This window comes from Rhinopithecus roxellana, chromosome 3, assembly GCF_007565055.1.
Source record: "Rhinopithecus roxellana isolate Shanxi Qingling chromosome 3, ASM756505v1, whole genome shotgun sequence".
In the NCBI taxonomy this organism is placed as follows: Eukaryota; Metazoa; Chordata; class Mammalia; order Primates; family Cercopithecidae; genus Rhinopithecus; species Rhinopithecus roxellana.
In genome coordinates, this window is record NC_044551.1 from 22,013,442 (window position 1) to 22,037,689 (window position 24,248).

The following is a 24,248-nucleotide window of genomic DNA, read 5'->3' on the forward strand; positions in this document are numbered from 1 at the left end:
TTCTCACAGTTGGATACCAGCAAGAAAAAAAAGGACCTAGATCCTATAAAAAGAAATCATTTCCCATTTAGAAGTCACCTAATTAGGTATTTAGAGCATCATGCACTATAAATAGGAAACCTCATGTTATTGCCTCAAGAAAGACAGGTCTTTATGTACTTCAATGAAATGACAAAATAGTCAAATATGTGGCTTTTTGGTTTTTATGCAGTGCAGATACAGGGTGTCTTCGTTTGGGCTTCCCAGAAGCAGGCCTTAAGATAGGGATAAATTGGGGGGTGGCCTAGTACAAACCCTGAACCATAGTAAGGAGGACAGGACAGGGAAGGAGGAAGCTGAGCAAACCAGAGTGATGGTTTGGGGTGAGGCCTTGCCACAGTCTGATCTCATGGGGAGCACTGGAGTTTATTCTACCCGGAAGCAGGAACGTTTGGCTTTTGTACACCTGTGTTTGTCAGTCATTGACTAAATGAGGGATTGGCTGATGATGGGAGGGAGCAGGGAAAATGGGAGTGAAGGGTGAGGAGAGTGGTTTAAACTAAGAGATAGCTCCAGTCACCCAAGGGCAACTGCTGGATGAGATTGCACATGAGGCCGGGCATGGTGGCTCATGCCTATAATCCCAGCACTTTGGGAGGCCTAGGTGGGCAGATCACGAGGTCAGGAGATCGAGACCATCCTGGTTAACACGGTGAAACCCTGTCTCTACTAACAATACAAAAAATTAACCGGGTGTGATGGCGGGCACCTGTAGTCCCAGCTACTCGGGAGGCTGAGGGAGGAGAATAGCGTGAACCTGGGAGGTGGAGCATGCAGTGAGCTGAGGTCACGTCACTGCACTCCAGCCTGGGTGACAGAGCAAGATTCTATCTCAAAAAAAAAAAAAAAAAAAAAAAAGATTGCACACAAGAGCTATTAACTCATAAACTGAGCTCTGAGACAGGCACACTGGAGAAGCCCTAGGAATCCCAGGAAACCAGAGATGGAGAAGGCACAAATAGCTCCACTACAGAAATGCAGGCTGATATGGTGTGTCCTATCACCAGAAGCTCTAGTATAGGGGCAGTTATCACCTAATGAATAACACCTCATGAAAGGAAGATATTCTGACACCAGCTGGTTGCTGCAAAATCATGCAGGCACTAACCATCCAGCACTAAGGGAGACCCCACAAGTTAAGGGCTCAGAATTCCACCAGGCTGTCCTTCAGATGCCAGCCATGCTTGTGGGGGAGGGTAGTCCCCAGGTCACCTGCATTTCTAACCAACTGACTACAAATTCCAATTTCCATGACCTCCCCTGCACATCAGTGTGTTCATCAACCACTGAACTTTGGTGTCCAAAGTTTTTCTTGGGGTTTCATCTCATAGGCGTGACTGAATCATCATCCATCTGATTGAACTCACTTTCCAGCTCCCTTCCCCAGAGGTTAGGTTTATGTTATGTGGCTCAAAGCCTCACTCCTCTAACCACACGATTGTTCATGCAGATGGCCAGCCATCCTGAGCCTCATCTTTCTTGTAGGATAAACTCAGGTATAATCCAAGAGGCTCACCAATAACAAAAACATTCCTATGACTCAGGATAGTCCAAGGATGTAATCTTCTTCCAAGAAATAAAAGACAAACACCAGCCATATTATTTACTATACAAAAGAATATGCCTCTTTGAAGAGTGGGTTTTACATGGAAGTTACCTGTAGACAGAAGAGAACTCAAGGAGTAACCCAGAGAGCACTGGGAGGACAGGCTTTGAAGAATTAACATAACTCTAAATTTGACCAGTTTGAGCAGTCAATAATACATCTTTAATTTACTTAATATTACCCATAGTCATCAAAACTAATTCTAAGCTGACATAATATGAACTTCACACATCTCATGAGTGTCAACAGAGACCCCAGATCACAATGAACAGAAAGCCAAATTGTTTTAAGTAAATTTGTGAAAGGGGGTTATGTTGAAATATCTCACATCCCATTTTTTTAAAGTTTGGTCAGGCCTCCTAGGACTAAGAACCTCCATCTCTCTATCCTCTCTGAGTGGCCCATGTCTGCCTCTGTGTACAGCTGCCCTGTCCTTCTTTTCCCAAAAGCCAGCTTCTTGGTTCATCTTTCGGTCTGTACAAAATTTCATCACAGAATTCCCAAAATGGTAGCTTCAACTGCCAGGTTCCATGGTCTTCATCTTGGTGCCCTCATCTCTAATACTGAAACCTAATTTCCTGGAGACAGAATCTGATCAACCCAAAAGTCCACCTTTGGTTTTGTTAGCTGTGATTTTGCACAAGTTTGAAGTATTGAACTTGGGGTGGGTGGTCCCTGTTTGCTGCTCCAGACCCATAGTCACTGTTCTCACTCTGCTGTCCCATGGAAGTGAATGTGAAGCACTGTGTCACCAGCTCCTTTGTCCTCTGGCTTCAGGTTGGGTCAGGCAAGTGGGAGGCATGGCCAAGGAACTGCAGGGCAAGAGGAGAATGAGGTCAGGGATTGAGGCTGTAACAGCCCCTGTGCCAGGACACAGGTTTGCAGTGACTTAGCTTCCACCAACTCCTGTTGGGTAGCTGACTCCCCAGCAGTAACACCTTTCTCCAGATTCTAGCAACATCTCCCTCCCTGTATTAGTCTGTTCTCTTGCATTCCTATAAGGAACTACCTGCTATAAGGTAATAACATTACCTTATTACCTGAGACTGGGTAACTTATGAAGAAAACAGGTTTGATTGACTCACTATTCTGCAGGCTGTACAGGAAGCATGACTGAGGAGGCCTCAGGAAACTTGCAATTGTGGCAGAAGGCGAACGGGGAGCAGGCATATCTTCACACAGTGGAGCAGGAGAGAGAGAGAGACAACAGGGAGGTGCTACATATGTGTAAACAACCAGATCTTATGAGCACTCACTATCACAAGAACAGCAAGGGGGATATCTGCCCCCATGGTCCAGTCACCTCCCACCAGCACCCTCCTTCAACACTGGGGATTACAATTCAACATGAGATTTGGGTGGGGACACAAATCCAGACCATATCACTCCCTTTGCCTCCTCAGATCTATACGTGGTGACGAAACTTCTATTACTATCCCTGGGGTGCTTCTGAATTCCTTGTTGGTTTTCCTGCCAATACCTTTTTAACTGTCACTTCATGTGACTTATAGCTCTTTCTTGCAAGCCATCTTTTTCAAGTGAGAACTTGACCAAATCTGGACTTATGGGGTGTGGTAGATGACTGCTTCTTGTCTCAGAAGAAGAAAAATGAGCACAGAAAGGAAGTATCTGCTACTGTCTCAAAATTTTTGGGAGAGAATATAGATAGCAAGTTCATCATAGTTTTCGTAACTGTTTTAATTAATTAATTTGTATATTTATTTACTTCATCAAAACCTTAGTTCTTTGGTGATATGGTTTTCAGACTGTTGCAAGGCACCCGGGGACACTCCAGGATATTATCAATTTCAAGGGAAATACAAAGATGCTCAGCAAACTACTCTTGAAATAGTTCATCATTTCAACATTAGATCATGCAGCATTCCTTTGTTCACATCATGTCTTTGCAAAGCTGGGTTTCTGTTGTTGCTGTGAGCAAAAACCAGTATGATGCAGATATTAAGATGCAGTGGGAGAAGTAGGTGGCAGTCTTGAATCAGAATCCGTGTTCTGTAAAGTTATGCAACACTCAACAGGCACATTGGCCACTGATACATCATTAGTATTTCACCATGATTATCTAAGAATGAAATAAAAAGATTATATTTTATTTTCATATATGGTGGTGCTAGTGGTTTTTTGCATCAAGTGCTAAGTTGTTTGGGCATAATACTTAAGTTGCTTTGACCTCACTAAGTAATAAACAAAACTCCTAGGAATTTCCTTTCATCTAGTAACATGATAAAAAGAATTAATGAGTATTATGAACCAGGAAAACTCAGGAACCTCTGCATTAGTGGTTTTATTTTTGCAATTAACTTTATAATAATGTCAGAAGAAGTATAATAATGTCAAAAGAAGTTTATCACCAGTCTTCCTTCAATCACAAGTATTTGTATGTTCTCATATAGAAAACTAACTAATGATGATCCCAATGGCAGAAACTTCATAGCCATCACCCTGAGAACCTAGTGGCTGCAATTAAAATCTCACTTCTCCAGCTCATGAGAAGCCTGCCTTGCATCATCTAAATTGTTTGTTTGCTTTGTTGAGTTCTGTTGTTGGCTTGTTTTATTGCATTTATTCTAATGACATTGATTTCTTTAGGGGAAGAGTACAAAATTTAATTGATTAAAAATAAATGCCAGCAAATGTTTTGTGGAATGACTAAAGGGTATTTAATGAATATCGCATCTTGGTGCACATTGGACCATCATGGGTAGTATATGGAATTTCTGCAAAAGAGCTACCAGCCCCAAATGTCTAAGGCTTGTCCATTTTGACATTCCAGTGGATTCTCTGGTGATGTATATGTAAAAATGTCCTTAAAACTTAGTGTCATATTGTGATGGACTGAATTGTGTTCCCTCAAAATTCTTATGCTGAAGGCTAACCACCTCAGAATGTGATTGTATTTAAACATAGGGCCTTTGAAGAGGTGGTTAAGGTAAAATGAGATCTTTAGGGTGGGCCCTAATGCAATCTGACTGGTGTCTCTATTAGAAGAGGAGACTGGGACACACAGAGACACCAGGGTTGTGTGCTCACAGAGAAGAGACCCTGTGAGGTCACTGAATTTTTGTCCTCTCTGAAACTCATGTTGAAGTTTAATTGCCATTGTAACACTATTAGGAAGTAGAACTTTTACGAAGTGATTAGGTCACGAGGGCTCTGACCTCATGGGTGGGATTAACACTGTTATAAAAGGGAGTTAATCCCATTTTTTCCACTTGATCTTTTGTGTTCTGCCATGGGAGACCAAGCATTCCTCCCCTACAGAGGCTGCTGTGCTTAAGGCTCCTTCCTGGAATTAGAACTGCCAACCCTGCCGTCACCTTGATATTGGACTTTACAGCTTCCAGAACTATGAGCTGATAAATTTCTGTTTTGTATAAGTTACCCAGTCTGTGGTCTACTGTTATAGCAGCATAAAATAGGCCAAGTCACAGCAAGAAGGCAAGCGTCTGCAAGCCAAGGAGAGAGGCCTCGATCAAACCTAAGTACACCTTGGTCTTGGACTGTAGCCTTCAGAACTGTGAGGAAATAAATGTCTGCTGTTTACGCCACCCAGTCTATGGCATTCTATTAGTAGTAGTAGTAGTTGTTGTTGTTGTTGTAGTCGTAGCATACTATTGCACATATTTAGCAAAGCCCACTCCTTTTGGTTGTGGTCTTTGAATGCTATTGTCTGGGAAAAACAGCTGCAGTCTTGTCCATTTGGGAAAACATGAAATGTCACTTGGTATTTGGGGCAAAAATCATACATGTTCTCTGACAGAAATTTACAAGAAGTCAGAGTATGGTGCCAGTGGGTTTAAAAATTTGTCTTTTCCTTCTTACAGGACATGGTTTACAGAAAAACATACGCCAGGAGAGGAAGGAAGGTGGTTGGGGTAACCCCAAGAGTACACTCTGGGGAGAGTGCTTCTGAGTACCTTTCAGTCTTTGATTCTATCAAGGGAGGCAGCTGCCAGGCATGCCCTTTCCTAATGAGTGTGATTAATGAAGCAACCAAAGTTTTGTTTGCAATAGAAAGTTTTTGTTCTCCTCTTCCCAAATGGTTTCAGTGATGCATCCTTTTATAATTACACTATGACTTTATGCAGCATATTTTGGTCAGACCAAAAAGGACATTCCAATTCAAAGTAGGCCTTGTGAATCACAGCACTCACTATTTTTCTCCTTTATTTGGAGTCCATGACTGTTTCGCAGCCTTTTGCAGCCTGGCATTTCCTTACGGATGTGCTTACTGATATCATGTTTAAATCTCCAGGTGAGATTGGCCGTGGCATACTGTGTTGTTATTCCTATACCTCTGTGCAATCTCGTCTCTCCATTGTCCTGTTACATTTGATGTCAATGTTTAGGCCCATATCCTTTCATCAGGTGTTTTCTGATTCAGTCATAATCAGCGGGGCAGTCTGCACTTTTTTTGTGTAATTCCAAATTGACCTTCTATTGTGTAGATTACGAATGCAACTATAGGTAGGTCACAATGCCAGTTGCAAATGTGATAGCAATGCAACCTCCCCCTTGTACCCACAAAAGGCATTTTATCCCTTCTGTGTGCTTTGTTAATAGAAGGGGAATATGCCACATGTTCACCCTAAAATGGAGTATTATTTTCTCCTAAACTAAGCTGCATAAGTCAGAGTCTCTAATAGCCTTGGTCATGCTTTTAAATACACCTAAATACCTGTCAGCTTTCAAATTTTTAAATGAGTGGGTGTGGACCACATGTGTCACCTATTAAGTGGTGGTGAATGAAGAGAATTAGAAATGGTGTTTAAATGAAGCAAAACTTCATTGATTCAGATTAATTAGAGAGATGATCTGTCTAAATTAATGAAAAGTCTGAATTAGAGTGTGTTAAAATTTCTTTTTTAAGCATTTAAATCCACTGAAATCACCAGAACCAGGCAAAGTGTATATTGTTTGATGCGGATCCTTAGGAGAGCTGATTTAAGACTAGTAAAATTGTTGTTTTAATTGGTGTATAATTTCATGTTTCTAAGTTTTTGAAAGGCATTGAGATGTAGCATTTAAAAATGTGTCCTCCTATTGTGTCATTACTTTGGGAGACAGGGTTTGGGAAGATACAGAGACTGGCATTTTTAATAAGCCTCTTGGAAGATCCAGGACCATTCAGGAATTTGGGTTTCTGAAATAAGCAGGTCAAACGTCTTTGGAATAAGTAACATTCATTCAACTATCTGAACTCAAAAAGACCAAAGAGATAATGATTTCTATAGGTCTCAGTGGCGATGTAAAGTTTAGGTAATCATTGATTTGTTGCCTGACTAAATGTAAGATGCAGTTATCCAAACATCAGACTGGGTCAGGAGACAGTGTTTCGGCTCTCTGGACAGAGACTAATAATGCTCACAAACATGCTTTGTAGTGTATAGGTGCTCTCGGAATTGGGCTTGAAGCTATGTTGAGACAGAAGGTAGTAGGGAGAAGATCTGGTAGTGTTGCTTTGCAGAAACGGTGTGCAGAATAGGTCAAGGATGAAAAGGAAACATCTGCCCTATTTTGGATGCAAGCAAAGTGGAATAGGGATTTCAGTGATAGTGATTCCTGTGATTCCCTCTGCTTTAACTTATCATAAAGGACGAAGAAATCTCCTGTGGAGAAATGTAAAGCTCCATGTAACTCTTCAAAGATATTCCATCATAGAAATTGATGACGGTGTTGCTTTTTCCTTTTCCATTTTTATCTTTGTAACTTCCTCATACAGCTCATTTGTTTCATCTTCTCTTTTCCCATAGTGGAGAGGAGCTAAACCCTGAAGCTAAGATTGTTCTGTGTGCTTGAAGTCAAAGAGAGAAAGGACAGAAGAGTATAACAGGGTGACAGTACCCTTCTCTGCAGAAAATAGGGGAGCCATAAATCTTCATGGCTTGTGTTGTTTTCTTCTATGGAGCCCTGAGTATTGGAAACTCCATGTTATTCCCTTTTCTCTGGTTCTAAACTATAAATGAGTGAAACTTCTCCCCATCATTTTCAAGTTTGCAGTCACTGAACTGAGAAGTACAGGTCTGGATTTCTGCATGGTTAATACAGCTTTCTCTTCTCGGAGGGAAACTGTGTTCTCAATGAATTAATTTGTGGGAGGAACTTTCTATCATGATCTGAGGATCTTCTAGGCTCATCTCTTCCAGTTGACTTTTAATGAGTTGCTGGAGCAGTTCTGAGATGAGCAAAGAGCCCTCCAAGCTGCCATACTCTATTTTTGTCTAGTTATTGGCCAGACATGAGCCCTATCAACTTATGAGACCCTTTAGCCTTTCACTCCAAATATATCTGGAAAAATAACATGATGTCTGCTATTCCAAAAGACTTAATAGCAGCAGATGTGGTATAAAAAGAATAAAGAAAATAATAATCATGACCAACAGTACTATCTATTTTGTAATGGAAACTTCCATAGGAAATCAAATTGCAATGGACTCCCCATTTTTGGTTCTAGTCTTTTAGCCCAAAGCCCTAATAACATCCACTGTTGAGACTGTTGGTGTTTCAATTTTCTTTATACCTTTCTGTCTGACTCCACTCCTCCTCATTTGGAGGGACTTCAAATTAGAAGATCCTAGCACATGACCTAAGGATCGTTGGATGTCATTAACCAAAGCACAGTGTTCCTGATTGTCACTAAATGACTGATAAACAGCAGAAACCCTGAGGCCACTGCACATAGCAAATTTAATTCTTAGAGGGCTGTGAGAAATGCTAAGGAGATGGGATTGGGATTCTCTGCAGCCATGTCTGAGAGATCAGTTAAGGAGAACTGTACCTGATCATTTTCTCCCCCAGGCAAGAGCGTTGCTTTCTGTAAGCCAAATTGGATGCTTATGATATGTGGTGAGCTTACTGAATATTCATTCCTAGCTCTCTTCATCATGTTCTTGTCTTCCCTTTTATTTTCCTTTGACTTATAATTGGAATTTTTGCATATTTATGATCTGCTTTAAGCTGATGACCTGTGTCAAATGCTATAACTTTTCTCCTTTGACATTGTGCAGTTAGTTCATAGAAAACAAAACAAAACAAAAAAAAACTGTCATTAAGTGATGGCATTTCTCACATTACCAGGAGCCTGGCTTTGCCCTCAGTCTGCAGGGTGCTGCCTGGTGTCTGCGTGGGCCATTTTAGTTTGCCACCCCAACATGAGGTTAAGAATTAGAATAGTAAACTCTTTAAAATGCATAGTACATCAGAGCCACAAGGAGGAATCTGAGTGGTCACCCAACTCATGTGATAATTTCTCAAATGCTTAAAGACAATGACCTGATACCCTTAAATGTTTTCTTCCCAGGTGAAATAGTCCTCAGGTGGGTCACACTTGTGACTCATAACCTGGGTGAGAGCAGCCTGACCCTCCCTTCACTCTCCTCTCAACAGGCACAGATGTATGAGCTGAACCAGTGAAGGCTCCATGGGCATATGGTCTCCAAGAACTTAACATAACTTTAAATGATGAAAGCACTTTGCAGCATAAATACAAATGCTTTGTAAAGAAAAAAATCAGTTTCTTACAGAATAGCATGTGTCTCTTTAGAAATTCCTCAGAAATGCCTTCCCCATGCCCTAGAGGGGGTTGCGTGTGCGGTGGAGAAATTTGGCCGTATGCATATGAACTGGGGCTGTGTAGAATATACAGGGACAATCTGGAGAGCCTCTCCCAGCCTGGGGGCAGCCCTCAGGTCACTTAATTTTTTAGACCTTTTGTTGCCTGGTCTATAAGATGAAATAATAAAACAAGTCCATTCTCCTGATTGCATTGCTCTCTGTACTCTTAAGGGTAAAAAGATATAAGGTATATTTAGAAGGGCTATGGTGGTCATTATGAAAGGAGCAAAATAATAATAATAATTTGCTAGTAAACACCACGCTTCCGAGAAGTACAGGATTCATTAATTTGCATCCTCTGAGAAAGTGTTGACAAATCACCCCACATTTACATCAAGAGAAGATGGGGAGCAGTGCGGACAGCAACCTTCTGTGAGGATGTGTGGGCATGGTTCCACTTACACAGATTCCAGACCCCGCACATGCTCGATTTCAAGACCTGGTTTTAATCTTCAGGGTAAACCTTGACTGCTGTTATTACCTTAAATAATTTATTTCCTTCTAAGAGATCTCTGGAGGCCAAGTTCCTCTCCTGTTTTCTGACAGATGTGAAAGTAGCTAAATGAAGCAAGAAGATAAAAGGAGAACATCAAGATGGTATGATGTTATAAAACAAACTCAACATTGTGGAAATAGGATTGTCAGAGGTTCTGCTTAACAGTCTTCTGGAAAATAAAATGCTTTGATATTATTTTTGAAAAGAAAATTGTAACCTAATCACTTCCTTGCAGCCCTAGGTCTTGTATAAAGTCATTCCATGCATGCATCATTTTAAAAGAAAAATTATTTAGGACATCAATTGTATTTGTAAATGTGTGTCATTATCAAAATGCCAAGGTCAATTCAATTAACCTTAGAATATAGGGATGAAACCGGGTATCAGGAACAGGCTTATAATTCGATAAGTTTTCCATCAGGAAAGACATATCATATTCTATTTGACATTAAAGCCCTATGTTGTTTATTGCTTAAAAGTTTTCCTTTGAGTATATAAACTAAAAATCAGTAAATGCATTCTTTCCCATTCTCTGTAGATAGGAGGGGTTCAAATTACATTTGTTGGAAGCAATGCACCATCCAGAATGAATTACTCCAAGAAGGTTTTTCCTTACCTGCCGTGGCAGTACAAATGTGCCAGTTGAATGTGGCAGTTGGAGAGCATTGGCTGGAAGACAGGCAGCAAGTAGTGCAAAACCTTATTGCTCTCCAGGGCCCCCCCCCCCCCCTTGCTTGGAATGGGCTTCTGTTGTCAAATGTTTGGAAACCTCTCAATGGACAAGAAACATTTGCCTGGTCAGCTACACTGGCTCTGTGCACAGGGCCAGGCAGCAGGGTGGAGAGCACCCTGAATTCAGTCTACTGCCACAGAGGAGGGGACTACTCTATACAGGCTGCCTCAATGTAGGGGAAGAAAAGCCTGTGGCAATAAAGGAAAGAGCTGTGACACTCAAGGCCAACTGCTCTGTTGCAACAAGGGCCTCCAAGAGAAGAGAATTCAGAGGAAATAAGTGGGGAGTGGGATTCTAGGAAAACAGGATAAGACAGTACTCACATTCCACAGGGTAGAGACTCGCATTGGAGCCTCAGTGTTGGTATCAAAGTGCCCCATTTCTATGCCCTGCAGAGGAAGCCCAGGGACAGATGATGGTTTCATTCAGTTCTGTTGCTTCCACTTGGTTTTTATTGTGGAGGAATTTACTCCCTAAAATGTTGACAGGTTTGCTTCGAAGGCATTTTCCGAGGAGGAAGAGAAAAAGCTCTCATGAATAATCACTGAGTTATTTTTATTATTATTTCAGCTACACCTAATATGGAAGGAGTTAGTATTTTCTAATTCTGAGCAGCATGGTTCGTGTTGGCTTCTCTCATTTCCTGCATTCTTTGGTGTACTGTTCTTCAAAGCGTATCCAGCAATGACAAGGTCTGAAGAACTTATAGCAAAGCAGATGGTCATTTTGCAGAAGCAGAGTATGGCAAGACTTAACTGACAATGCACCATTGGACATGGTGCTGAAATCGACTCCTATTCAACTAGTGGAGGGTCCCCTCAAATCGGAAGCCAGGAAGGTCATCCAGACTTTCCACATGCTCCAGGATTGACATTCTCAGAAGAGGTGATGTGTCAAAGTATGGCCTTGGGAAGGAAGAGAGCCCTGTGATGCTAGAAAATGTGTAGAAGTAACACTGAAGACAGCCACATTGTTCTGAAGCGCTGGGCTGCTGCACCCGCTTACACACAGACTGTGAGCACATATGCCTTCCACACAGAGCACGTGCGTTACCTGCATATCACATGCACACACATCACCCAAGCATGCATTTCACACACAGATTACACACAAGTTACATGCATGTATCCACACCACATGCATATACCACACACAGATCACACACACAGAGGAATTCCCAGTAAAGATTTTAATTATCCATACTAATGGGGAGGAGATAAAATATAGATGCATAACTGGACATTATGGGGGTTAGCTGTGAGAATATGGGTGAGCTTTAGGATCTCCCTGGCCCCAAATCTGTGTGAAATGAGTGAGTTACATGAAACATCATTGAAGGCCCCTTCTAATGTGCATGATTCTGGACCCGACTTCTATTGTGCTTCTGCATTTATTCACAGAGAACCTCATCACATCATTCTTCCAATTCTAACTCTGTCCTTTTTTTCCTCCTGTATCCCAAACATTTATTTTCTAGGACTTGAGGAGGCTACTAATTAATATTACTGTTTTCCTCTTGGGTTCAGAACCCTTTGAGAGACAGACAAAGGCATTGGGTAGATGGAGAATAAAATGTCACCTTATTACTCTTACACCTATTTGGAGAGTGCAGTTAGGAATAAATGATCTTGCTGATTATCCCCTGAGTTTACCCATCTTTCCCTACAGCCATCTTCCCTCAAATCGAGGTCTTTCTCAGCACAGAGGCAAGTGGCCCACTAGGTCCACTGCTTGGCTGAGAATGCAAAACATGAAGATGACCACCCACTTTAGGGAGGAAGACCCTGCTTATGGGGGAGGATGGGCTAAGATGCAGAGCGTTCATATCCTTTTCCCAAGCCCTCCAGTTAGACCGATTCCTCCTGCTCTCCTTGGCAGAAGTGACGCCCCTACAGAGAGGGAGGACAGCTATGATTCTCTGTTCAGTCCTGTCACAGGGAACTTTGAAGATTTAGGAATAAATTTCCCATGATGAGTTCCAACCACTCCTGCTCACCACGTTGGATGGTTAATGTGATAAACTGGTCTGTGTTATGGGGAGATTCTTAGGGAGGAGCATAGGATATTTGGAACTGATGCTGCTGAGTGGTTATTAAAGCCACTAGTGACCTGTCTCGGTGAGAATACAAGTCATATGGAAATGGAGGGTAGGTTGGATTTTAACCAGATATGTCTATCCACTCACAGATAGGTCTGTAGGTCTTGCCCGGGACACACAAGAGCTTGCTCCATGTGAATAGTGGGCTAACTAAAAAGACCATTGTCATACACCGTTGATGAGAATGTAAGTGGAATATTTCCTGAGAGCAATTTTGCAATATGTATCAAGAATTTGAAAATACTTATGACTTTTCAGTAATTATGTCTGAGGAAATGATCAAATATGAAGCCAAAGCTTTATACACGAGGTTGACCACTATAGCATAATGCAAATGCACAGAATATTAATAAGTATTAAACAATATGGACACATCTAAAGGACAATCCAGTAACAGAACTGAGTATTATCTAAGCATTTAAAATCTTGTTTCTACAGAACTTATATGATCTAAAAAATATCTTATTAAATGTTAAAGCAAAGGACAAAAACTACATTCAGAATGAACTGAAGCTTTTTGGAACGAGATAGAGATCTTGACAAAGTAGAGTATGCCACCAATTTTGAGAATACAGAGGAAAACGGAGTAGGTAGACAAGGCCATATGGACAGCAGAGTGTTCTGCTTGGGCAGGACAATTACAGATTATTTTTAGTTTTTCTTTATATCTTTGTTTTTCTCCCAAATTGTATGAACATGAATTGTTTTTATCATCAAAAGAATAATGAGTTTTATGTTTTGAAAGACTACCATATTTCTACATAAACAAAAGATAATGGGTGAATGTCAGTTATCCAGGCTCAGCAAGTACAGTTTTGGTGTGAGGGCAGTTTGTATTAGTCACCTAGTATCGCAATAATGCTGCAAAACAACCATGAAATCTCAGAGGTACACAATAATAGACTGCAGGTTGACTAGGACAGCTCTGCTGCATGTGTCTCTCATCCTGGGACTGGTGGGCTACCGGGAAGTGTTCTTTTCCTAATGAGACGCAAGAGAGTGACTTGAAAAACAAAAGGTCTCCTAATCCTGGGCTGGATCTGGCTCATGGTTATTTCTGTCCACACTGCATTAGCCAAAGCAAAGCAGATCTCATGACTGAGCCCAAAGTCAAGGGAGGGACTACAAAGTCATCTACCAAAGGGCATGGATCCAAAACAAGGGCAGAACTCTTCTGGAGACTGATGTTTTCTGTTAAGCAAATAAAAATGTTACTTTGGAAGCAGAAGTAAAATTAACTTCCCGCAGTTATCTCTCTGAAGACAGTTGCTAATGTGCACTTTGTTTTGATTATATTCATAAGTAAGAAACAGTCACCCTATTGAGCAGCTCTTTCTGTCTCTTTAGATCCTGGCCAATGTGATCATTTTCATCTGTGGGAACCTGGCGGGAGCCTACCATAAGCACCTCATGGAACTTGCTCTTCAGCAAACATATCAGGACACCTGTAATTGCATCAAGTCCCGGATCAAGTTGGAATTTGAAAAACGTCAACAGGTAATGCATGTTTCATCTTACATCCACATTACTTTAGGCATTATCAAAATGATGCTGTTACTATTAATGTTGAGTGTGGTTCATTCATTCATGAGCTTCAGAAAAACCAGAGAAGAAACCCTGGGCTCTGCACCTGGGAAGTGTCTTAGTCTGCTTAGTGCTGCTATAAAGGAATACCTGAGGTTGAGTAATTTATCAAGAAAAGAGGTTTATTTGTCTCATAGTTCTGCAGGCTGCACAAGAAACGTGTGCCATATCTACTTCTGATGAGTGCCTTTCACTGCCTCCACTCATCATGGATAATGGGTAATGTGCAGGGATCGCTTGGCGAGAGAGGAAGCAAGAGAGAGGCAGGGAAGGAGGGGCAGTGCCAGGCTCTTTTGAACAACCAACTCTCATGGGAACAATAGAATGAGAACTCACTCAAGCTCGCTTCCTAGGGAGGGCATTTATCTGTCCATGAAGGATCCACCCCCAAGACACAAACACCTCCCACCAGGCCTCACCTCCAACACCAGGGATCAAATTTCAGCATGAGATTTGGAGGGGACAAACATCTAAACTGTAACAGAGAGTTATGCTCAAAAGAGCAAAGATGGCATTTTCCCCATGCAGCCTTCAGACCCAGGGACCCAGGATCACCCACAGCCAGATACACCAACCATCATCAGCAAGTGGCTGGGGAAGTCAAATAAGAACAGTTCGTGAAGAAACTCACTTCTGGTTAGTGTTTGTGACAAGCGTTTGCACCAGCAGAAGTACGAGCCCCCACCCCCCACCCCCGCCCGCTGCACTGTGCCATCGCAGCACTTCCTACAGCACCTGTTGCCCACATAGGATAAAATGTTGGAGTCTTCCTCAGGGAGGTGATTGAAGAGTCTGGGGCAGAGCCAGGTGTCATTGTCAGGGGCATCCTAGGTTGATTGCTGTGGGTGGCACAAATGCACATCAGGGAAATGTATAGACTGCAAGGACGCATTACAGAAAACAAGCAATGGAGACAATAGGAGATGTGCGGGGACAAAGATATCACCAAGCATGGCGGGCACAACAGATGTGCATGGAGAGTAAGCCATAGAGGGGCCCTGGATTTGCTGTGCTTCACTCCGGGTGATGGCAGATCAGCTGTGTGTTCCTGGGTTTGTGTATTTCTCACTGGGAACCCAGTCTGTAAAGCTAATAATTAGCATGGCTGGCTATAAACCCTCTACTCCCCCTCCCTGTGGGCCTTCATCATATTACCTATGCTCTTAGCAGTGTTTGGCATATCATGGATTCTTAATTATTGTTTGTTACGTTGTATTGAGTTAGTTCACCCTATAAAATTTCATCGAAGTGTATTGTGGTGGGAGCAAAAAATATATCCTTTAAATTTTGGCACTAGTCCTTTGTCTGTGTGTGGATTGCTGAATGGTAATCACATTCTTTTTTGAAAACAGGGATCCAGGATATTAGTTCATTCATTCAACAAATATTTAGTGAACACCAAGGCTGTGGCAGGCATGGCTCTAGGCACTGGGATATAACTGTAAACGCTGCCTTCGCATTGGTATGATTGGCAAATATTATGGTTTGTTTTTAAAAAATACGTTTTGTCTTACCACTTATATAGCAAAGGTATTCAGGAACCGATGTTTTGTTTGTTTCTTTGTTCTAGATGTGTCTCAAATTCTGAATTCAAAATTAAGAGACACAGACAGTTATTAACTTGGGACTATTATCCAGTTTATCCTATATACCTATTTTCAGTAATGTTTTACATCTGGGTTCTAGAAAATTCCACAGTTTCGACAAGTAGCACTTAGCATTTGTGGGTGGTCCTGCTGTAGCGCATGCTACAGTTCAAATGTTTTGGGAGAGATGGTTTCCTTTCTCAAGCAGTACAGACTGGAGCAAGTTGGGCCCGACAGACATGTCTAACTTTTTTTTTCTATCAGTTCTGTAATCTCCTTCAAAATAGCACCAAAGCTACAGAGAACAGAAATTCCAAGTAGACGGATTACATAACCTAATATTTTTAGGAACAGCCTTGATAAAAGCAGTGTCAGGTCACTGACCCCACCTGCACATCATATTTCTCTGAAGAGACCTGAGCGGCCAAAAGCACATGGCGTCCCTTGCCACAGTGACCTGAGGGTTAGAGGAGCCACATTGACCTTGTGGGGCTCAAGAACTAGACCATGATGGGAGACATTAGAAAGACATGCATCTACTAGTTTCAGAAAAGAAGCCAGTGATTCTTTTAAAAATAAAGAAAGTGAGAAGGGACACTTTAAAGAAATAAGAACTGAAATTAAATATGTTTAATAGAATACAACTTTCCATCACAGGAGCATTTTGTCACAAGCGTTGGAAGTCCATTTCCAGAGTCTACTCCTAGAATGCAGTACCTTTCTGGTTAGGGCTTCAGAGAATATGTGTCTACGATGAGATGTGTTTGCACTTTTCTCAGACCAGCATGTAATTAAATGGGAGGAAGAGATTATCTTGGTTTAAAAAAAAAAAAGCCATCAGTAAGATATAATCTGAGAGATTTAAGAAAGCAAAAAAACTGGCCAGTGGCAACCTGTGTGACCTTCATAGAAGGGAGAGGCCTCGGAGACACTGAGACCCAGTAGGGCCACCGATCAAATTCAGATTTGGGTTCCACATGTCACTTCCTGCTCGCCCTGCACCACAAGCCACCTTTCGCTTCATCCACAGTCACTGTGGCAAACAGTAATTAATGTCCTTCAGAGTTCTTCATTCAGGAAGGATAAGTGTTGGTCAGCCAGAAAACAGTTTCAGTCATTGTTTAGATACATAAATAGCATCCATTTTAATGTACACGTTAGCAGCTGTGTCAGGGAGGGCTGGTGCTCCCAGAGGTTAAGAGGCGGCCACCTTGGGAGTTCCTTGGCCTCGTTTCACAGCCCCACTCTCTGCTGTCCTTCCTCCTTGGAGAGGATGCAGTGGTGGGTGAGCCCAGGAAGCTGTCCCTCTTCACCCAGGATGGAAGTGTGCGGGGGCCGGGGGGACTATTGAAACTATTGGGACCTGTCTAATGATTCTGAAATCTTTTCAAAATTGCAAAACCCCATGCTTTCTTTTCTTCAAATTTTGTGACATTTTTCAGATGCAAGTGAGATGAATTTCTAAAGATCAGAGCCCATGCTTGAATAAAGTGGCTTTTGTACTATAAGATTTTGAGGGAAGAAGGAATGAAAAATGTTGCTAGAGATTTTCTCAGAGTTGTGTTCTTGCCTTAAAAGTGTTCTCATTATGAACAATAAAAATCATGACTTCTTACAAGGTAGGGAAAAGAATGCATTGCACTGAAATTGAGGCCACCTTTAGAAACCGAAGGTATTCACCTGTCTCGAGTTTTGACTTTTGTCTTAAGTTTCATATCCTGCAGTAAAATCCACGGCTGTTTCCTGAACACCGTGTAGTGTGGCAGATGGCTCTTATCAGACCTGAGAAAACATATTTCAGTGAGTGTTGCTCTCTGGGGTATGTAATAGGCTCTCAGGAATTAATGAGAGCTGGATTCACAGCAAAACAAAAGCACTGTTTGCTAACTGCCTAGGCAGTTGAAATAAATGCTGTTTCCGTAGGAGTAAAAGCCAGGTTTGCTATTTCATAGAGGGAGAATAAACCCTCTTTGATTTATATATTGTATTTATTTTAAAGTAATTTAACAAATTTTTTTTGTGATTTACTTAATCTGAACCATTCTGCGGATCAAATATGACAGAACATTCCTTTTGGTAAAAAATGCTGGTCAAGTGAGGCACAGAGACCCCATGCTATACCTGGATTCTGCAGCTCTCTGTGGGGGTTAGTGAACCAGTAGTCTTTCTGGCTGTCCTTGGATGCAAAATTGTTTTCCTCTTTGCAGAATTTAGTGGAACAAGAAAGTGATCCTTGGGTGGTCATGGTTGGGTAGATAATGACAAACTTACCTGTTTTTAATCCTAATGTGATAGCAGGTATTATAGTGACTTTATTGAATGCATTTTATGGCTCATTTATTTTGCAAGGTGAAGACTTTTTGAAGTTTTTCTAGATTTGGGCTGCTAAAATTTAGAAAAGCAAACAGAAGCAAGTAGTATTTCTTTAAGTTTTTATATCCCGGGTAGTTTATGTGGTACTTTATGTGTACTGTTGTATCAGAGTCCTATTGCTGCTATAATAAATTTCCACAAATTTGATGGCTTAAAACAGAACAGATTTTTTATCTTACAGTTTCAGAGGTTATAAGTCTAAAATCAGTCTCACTAAGCTAAAGTCAAAATATTAGCAGGGCTGTTTTTTTCTGGAGATTTTGAAGGGAGAATTCATTTCCTGGCATTTTCAAGCTTCTGAAGGCTGCTTGCATTCTTTGGCTCCCAGATCCTAGCCCCTTTTCCATATGTAAAGTCATCAGGATAGAATCTTTCAATTGCTTTCTCTCTTCTCTCTCTCTCTCCTTCGTGGTTTTTTTTTTTTTGTTTTTTTTGTTTTTTTTTTTTTGAGACATTGTCTGGCTCTGTCACCCAGACTGGAGTGTAGTGTCATGATCTCGGCTCACTGCAACCTCTGCCCCCTGGGGCCCAAGAGATCCTCCCACCTCAGTCTCCCAAGTAGGAGGGACTACAGGTATCCACCACCACACCTGGCTAACTTCTGTTATTTTTTGTATTTTGTGTTTGTTTCACCATGTTGCCCAGGCTGGTCTTGAACTCCTGAGCTCAAGCAATCTGCCCACCTTGGCCTCCCAAAGTGCTGAGATTACAGGCATGAGCCACTGAGCCGGGCCTGTCTCTGACTTTTGATTCTGCTGTTGCATCTTCTTCCCTTTCTCTGACTCCAACCCTCCTGCTTTACTCTTATGGCTTCTATAATTACACTGGACTAACCAGGCTAATCCAAGATAACCTCCCCATTTCGAGATCTTTAATTTAATCACATCCACAAAATTCCTGGTTTGCCAGGAAACCTAACATAGTCCCAGATTCCAAGGATTAAGACGAAGATACTTTTGTGGGACCATTGGTCGGCCTGCCACTCTCTGTCTTCTTTATTCCTACAGCAACTCTAGGACCTAAGTCCCTTTTCCCATTTAAACCGAATAAAGAAACTGTTCACATTACTTGGCCCAGATCACTCAGTGAGTAAGTGTAACTTCCAGGGCCCTGCTGTCTTTCATGTTGGTTTTGCATGGGTTTTCTGGTCTGATCTCTGGGAATGTTAACTGGAGATTTTCCAGGACATGAAGGACTCTTTGATGGAAGTCCTACAAAGAGTAGGCACAACTTTGAGCAACTTTAAGCATCCAACATTGTATCCTGCTAAGAAGCCAACCAGTAGCTGTTCTTCCATTGAATTCTCGTGCACTAACATGAAGCAACAGAAATCAGCTGCCACCCTGCTCCCTCCATGACCATGCCAAGGCATGGGGAGAGTTGGATACCAGTGATGCCATCCCCAAAGATCCCTCCAGGATCAGCTTTCTTTTTCTTGGAGGCAAGGAGATTGAACAGAGGACTCTGCAGCTTTGTCTGCTTGGACATGTGGTGGTGAGTTATTCAAAACAGTCTTTTACCAACCCCATCTCTGCATGTTCAGTTTACTTTTCACCAATGACATAGACCTTAGGAGGACTCATCAATGACAAGACTAATTGTTTCACCCAATTGTCTTCGCCTGAGTTGGTACGTGGACTTGAGTTGAGGCGTCTCAACAGTTATGTACCTTTTCATAAAGCCAAGCTGAACATAAGTAATGTGAGAGGAATTCAAGCCAGTGAGACTTTCTCACTGCAGTTGCTGAAGAATTAAAGCAGCACATTTTATTATAAATGTCATCCCTGAGCTTTGAGGTGCAGGGCTGGGGGACATGCCCAACAGAGAGAGCCTAACAGGAGAAACACACATCGTGTGGTAGGTACAGTTTGGCTCAGATACAAAGGCCTTTCCTGGGTTCTGGCATCTCAGACCATTAATTAAACTCTCCCACATCCCCCGCTTATGTTTTTGAGATCTCCACTTTTCATCTTTTATTAAATCATTAGTTGTGTCATTTTTTCTTTGGTATCTCTTCCTTAATAAAGAGGCCATAACTTACATCCATCTTGGTCACCACATTTTTTTCATTTTATTAAATGATTAGTATATGCTTTTCTCTTTGGCATCTCTCCCTCAGTGCAGAAGGCATAGCTTAAGCCAGTGTTGGTTATTGCTTTTTTCTCAACTCTCATTAGTGAAAGATTAAATGATGTGGAAGATGACACATACACTTTACTTGAAAATTGAAAAAAAAAAAAAAAAGAAGAGCTGAGATGTCATAAAAGGTTCTCATCACAGTGTTTGCTATTCCAATTCATCAGAATGAACTTCAAGAAATATTTTCACAGTTTGCACCACATTGTATTATATTGGTTACTTAAATTCTCATGAAGCTCAGATGTTATTCCTCATTGAGAAATTCCAGCACAAGATGTTTCAGAATGCTACAATTTTGCCATGATGTCTATGGGTGCTTTTAAATGAGAAATGAAAATTAACCCCAGAAAAATGTCAATAATCCTTAAATCAAGTCTGCAGTATTTTCTGAGAAGTCCTTTAGTTAGAAGGGTTGAGATCACCACATATTTGCGAAGATTGCAGTGAAGGTTGTGCTATGACTGTGCACTCAACCTCCTTTAAGGAGAAATCAATAGTTACAGATCCAGGATCCAGGGGGAGGATGAAGGAACTCTCAGGAATCACTGTCCAGTCTTGATGCCTAATAAAGAACATAAATGCAGGCCATTAGTCGGGTTTACAAAAGCCACATTAGCAAGTATTTGTTCATTCTTTAAAAAAAAAAAAAAAAATGGGCCGGGCGCGGTGGCTCAAGCCTGTAATCCCAGCACTTTGGGAGGCCGAGACGGGTGGATCACAAGGTCAGGAGATTGAGATCATCCTGGCTAACACGGTGAAACCCCGTCTCTACTAAAAAATACAAAAAAAATCTAGCCGGGCGAGGTGGCGGGCGCCTGTAGTCCCAGCTGCTCGGGAGGCTGAGGCAGGAGAATGGTGTAAAACCGCGAGGTGGAGATTGCAGTGAGCTGAGATCCGGCCACTGCACTCCAGCCTGGGCGACAGAGCGAGACTCCGTCTCAAAAAAAAAAAAAAAAAAAAAAAGACATTTTGGCCAGGCGTGGAGGTTCATACCTGTAATACCAGCACTTTGGGAGGCCAAGGCAAGCAGATCACCTGAGGCCAGGAGTTTGAGACCAGCCTGGCCAACATGGTAAAACTCCATTTCTACTAAAAATACAAAAATTAGCTGGGCATGGTGGTGGGCACCTGTAATCCCAGCTACTCTACTCGGGAGTCTGCGGCAGGAGGATTGCTTGAACCTGGGAGGCAGAGGTTGCGGTGAGCCAAGATCACACCACTGCACTCCAGCCTGGTAACAGAGCAAGACTCCATCTCAAAAAAAAAAAAAAAAAAAGACGTTTTGCTTTAAAGGAAAAAAATAAAAAAGAACTATAGCAATTAATGCAATTAATCAAGCAGAGATTCTTTTAATGATTAAATATATGCAGGTGTCTATTTACATCATGGCAGTAGAAAAGCCAAATGATAAAATTAAACTCTCTAGAAGTTTCATCTGTGTAAGAAACTTGAACAAGACCTCCTGCTCATGTCCCCAGTGAAGAAGCAACTCACCTGTCTTGCTGAAGAAACACCTGGAAACAGTTATATTACTCCAGAGTATGACAAGCGTATTTTTGTCGATAATACGCAAGAAGCCCCCAAACCCAGAAGTCATGTACTAAGGAAAGCACCTGATTTTGATGTTTCTGAGGGCCCTCGAATTTTCAGTATTTCCTGGGGACTGTCTATTTTTAATACTCTGTGATAGGGTACTTTAATGCTGGCAAAAATATTTGATAGGCAATGGATAATCTAGCAAAAAGATTCAAGGAAGTTTGACATCATTTGATAGCAGTAAAATAAAGCCAATAAAAATAAATTCTAAAATCAGCCCTTTTGTTTCATTAAACATTCTTGTGATATCTGCCACATGTAGAAACAAAACTCGAGTCTTCTGCGATTGCCGCCATATTTTTCTTCCTGCAAATGTAATCACAGGTAGGTCACTATGCCTTTTAATGGGGGGAAAGGCATTTTGAACTTCCTTTCATGGGGCTGACTTCAAAAATGTTAAAGTTACTGATCATGCATATTTAATAGTATATTACCATGAGCACAGTTGCAGATATAAATATACCTCCTACGGCACGAGTGATGTGTTTACTGAACCAAGGTATCCATTTATATCTGTACCAAATTGAAGGTTAGGACTCATGAACTTTAGGGTTTTGTTAATTGCGTATGTGTCTTCAAATGGTATTATGTTTGGAGATTTTACTTTTAGGGTTATCTGAGTGCTGTTAAGATTTTAAGAAATTTTATCCCAGAAATTCTGTAGAAGGTTCCTTTAATATATTTACGTATAATGGGACATTTAATGTTTGTGTGTTACTGGATGTGAAAATTCCTCCTCAAGACTAACATTGTCATAAAAGTGGACGATATGATGCACTCAGAATGCAATGCAAGAGGCATGTGAGACAATGACACTCACATAAACCCATTCATACCCTTTTCAAATTGCATAGTATTTTCACATATATTCCTCTGTTAAATACAGGATTATGCAAGATACAGAAAAGCCCTCTTCTCCTATTTTTCAAATTTACAGTTTTTTTGGCTTGTTAGGATTTGGCGATTTCCCCAGGTTGGGGAATGCAGAGGTAGCCAAGACTAAAGGTCCCTGTTCTCTTTGTGCTTAAATTCTAATAGCAGGGGACAGACTGTAACTTATCAAACCCGTAATTTCATGAGAAGATATAACAAGATAATGTGACAAAGTATGGTGACTGGAGAAGACCAAGAGGCCTGTTGGAGGGACCAGGCAGGGAGGCTTCTCTGGGGATATGATATCTAGGTTGAAATACAAATTTCTGAAGGTCTCAGACCTAGGAGGGCCTGAGGAAAAGTGTTCCTAGCAAAAGGAGTAGGAACTACCAAGGTCTTGAGACAGGAGCCAGGTGGCCTGTTTGAGAAACATAGCGGCCAGTGGAACAGTTGGGGAGAGAGAGGCAGGAGCCAGACTACACGCTGGGCCTTGCAAGGTGGGTCAAGGACTTGGAATGTTATACTGAGTGGGAAGTCACTGAAGGGTTTTGAGTAAGATAGCAACGTAAACTGATTACCATTCTTAGAGGATCCTTCTGGCTCCTAGTAGAGGATGGGTTGGAGAAGGGATGAGTGTCAGTAGGGTGACTCTTTGGAAGCCATGGCATACTATGGCAGCAGTACAGGCTGGAGACAGGAATAACTTTGGTGAGAGTAGACAGATTTAGGACATATAATTTAAAATTGATTTAGTGTGGGTTACTTTTGGATTAGATGCTGAGTGAAATGAAAATAAAATAATGAAGAGAGCTTTCTGGGTTTTGAACTTGAGCCACGGGATGATGGTTGGTGTGACATCTAACATTTCAACATCTTTGGTCACGTTATTTATTGGGAGGTAAGGTAGAGTAGAAATCCAGAGTTGAGTTTTGAACAGCTGATTTCGAGATGCCAAGCCAGCAGCTGTAAATAAGATCTGGAGTTAAAGATGTGAACTTGAAAGTCATCAGCATATAGTTGCTATTTCAAGCTACAGGACCAGATGACATGCCCCAAGGAGAGAGTGGGATTAGGAAAGACAAAAAGGGTCCAGGACCAAACCTCAAAGCACACGAACATTTGAGCAGGAATAGAGGAAGACGAAGAGGCCCAAGTCACTGAGAAAAATCAGCCAGATATATAGATGATTTGTTTTTTCCTAATTTGGTCTTGAGTTCCCTCTCATGATAGTGGCTGTAAAGTCTAGCCCTGCCCTGATGGGGATACTGGGGATGTGGTCATGGGTGTTCCCCATGCGCCTTTCATGGGATCCTTCTTTGATGTCACAGATGGCCTGATACCTAAGTGTCTTGCCTGTGGCCAGGTGTCCCTCTCACGGGAAGCTTGTTTATCCTGGCACATGCCCTTGCGGCTCTCATCTGACCTGTGTCAAGTTTATTCCTACCAAGACAGCCACTCTCCCAGAGAGGCCTGACTATTAACAAGTTAGGATG

The 24,248-nt window shown here is 41.6% G+C and overlaps 1 protein-coding gene across 3 annotated transcripts in view; it reads left to right on the plus strand.

Moving 5' to 3' along the window:
• ADCY2 (adenylate cyclase 2) overlaps positions 1-24,248 on the plus strand; it is a 431,918-nt gene that overhangs the window by 218,586 nt on the left and 189,084 nt on the right. For all 3 annotated transcript variants that reach the window (XM_010378289.2, XM_010378287.2, XM_010378288.2), the window contains exon 4: positions 13,952-14,101. In XM_010378289.2, the coding sequence (XP_010376591.1) occupies positions 13,952-14,101 (150 nt within the window). The remainder of the gene's footprint in view (positions 1-13,951; positions 14,102-24,248) is intronic.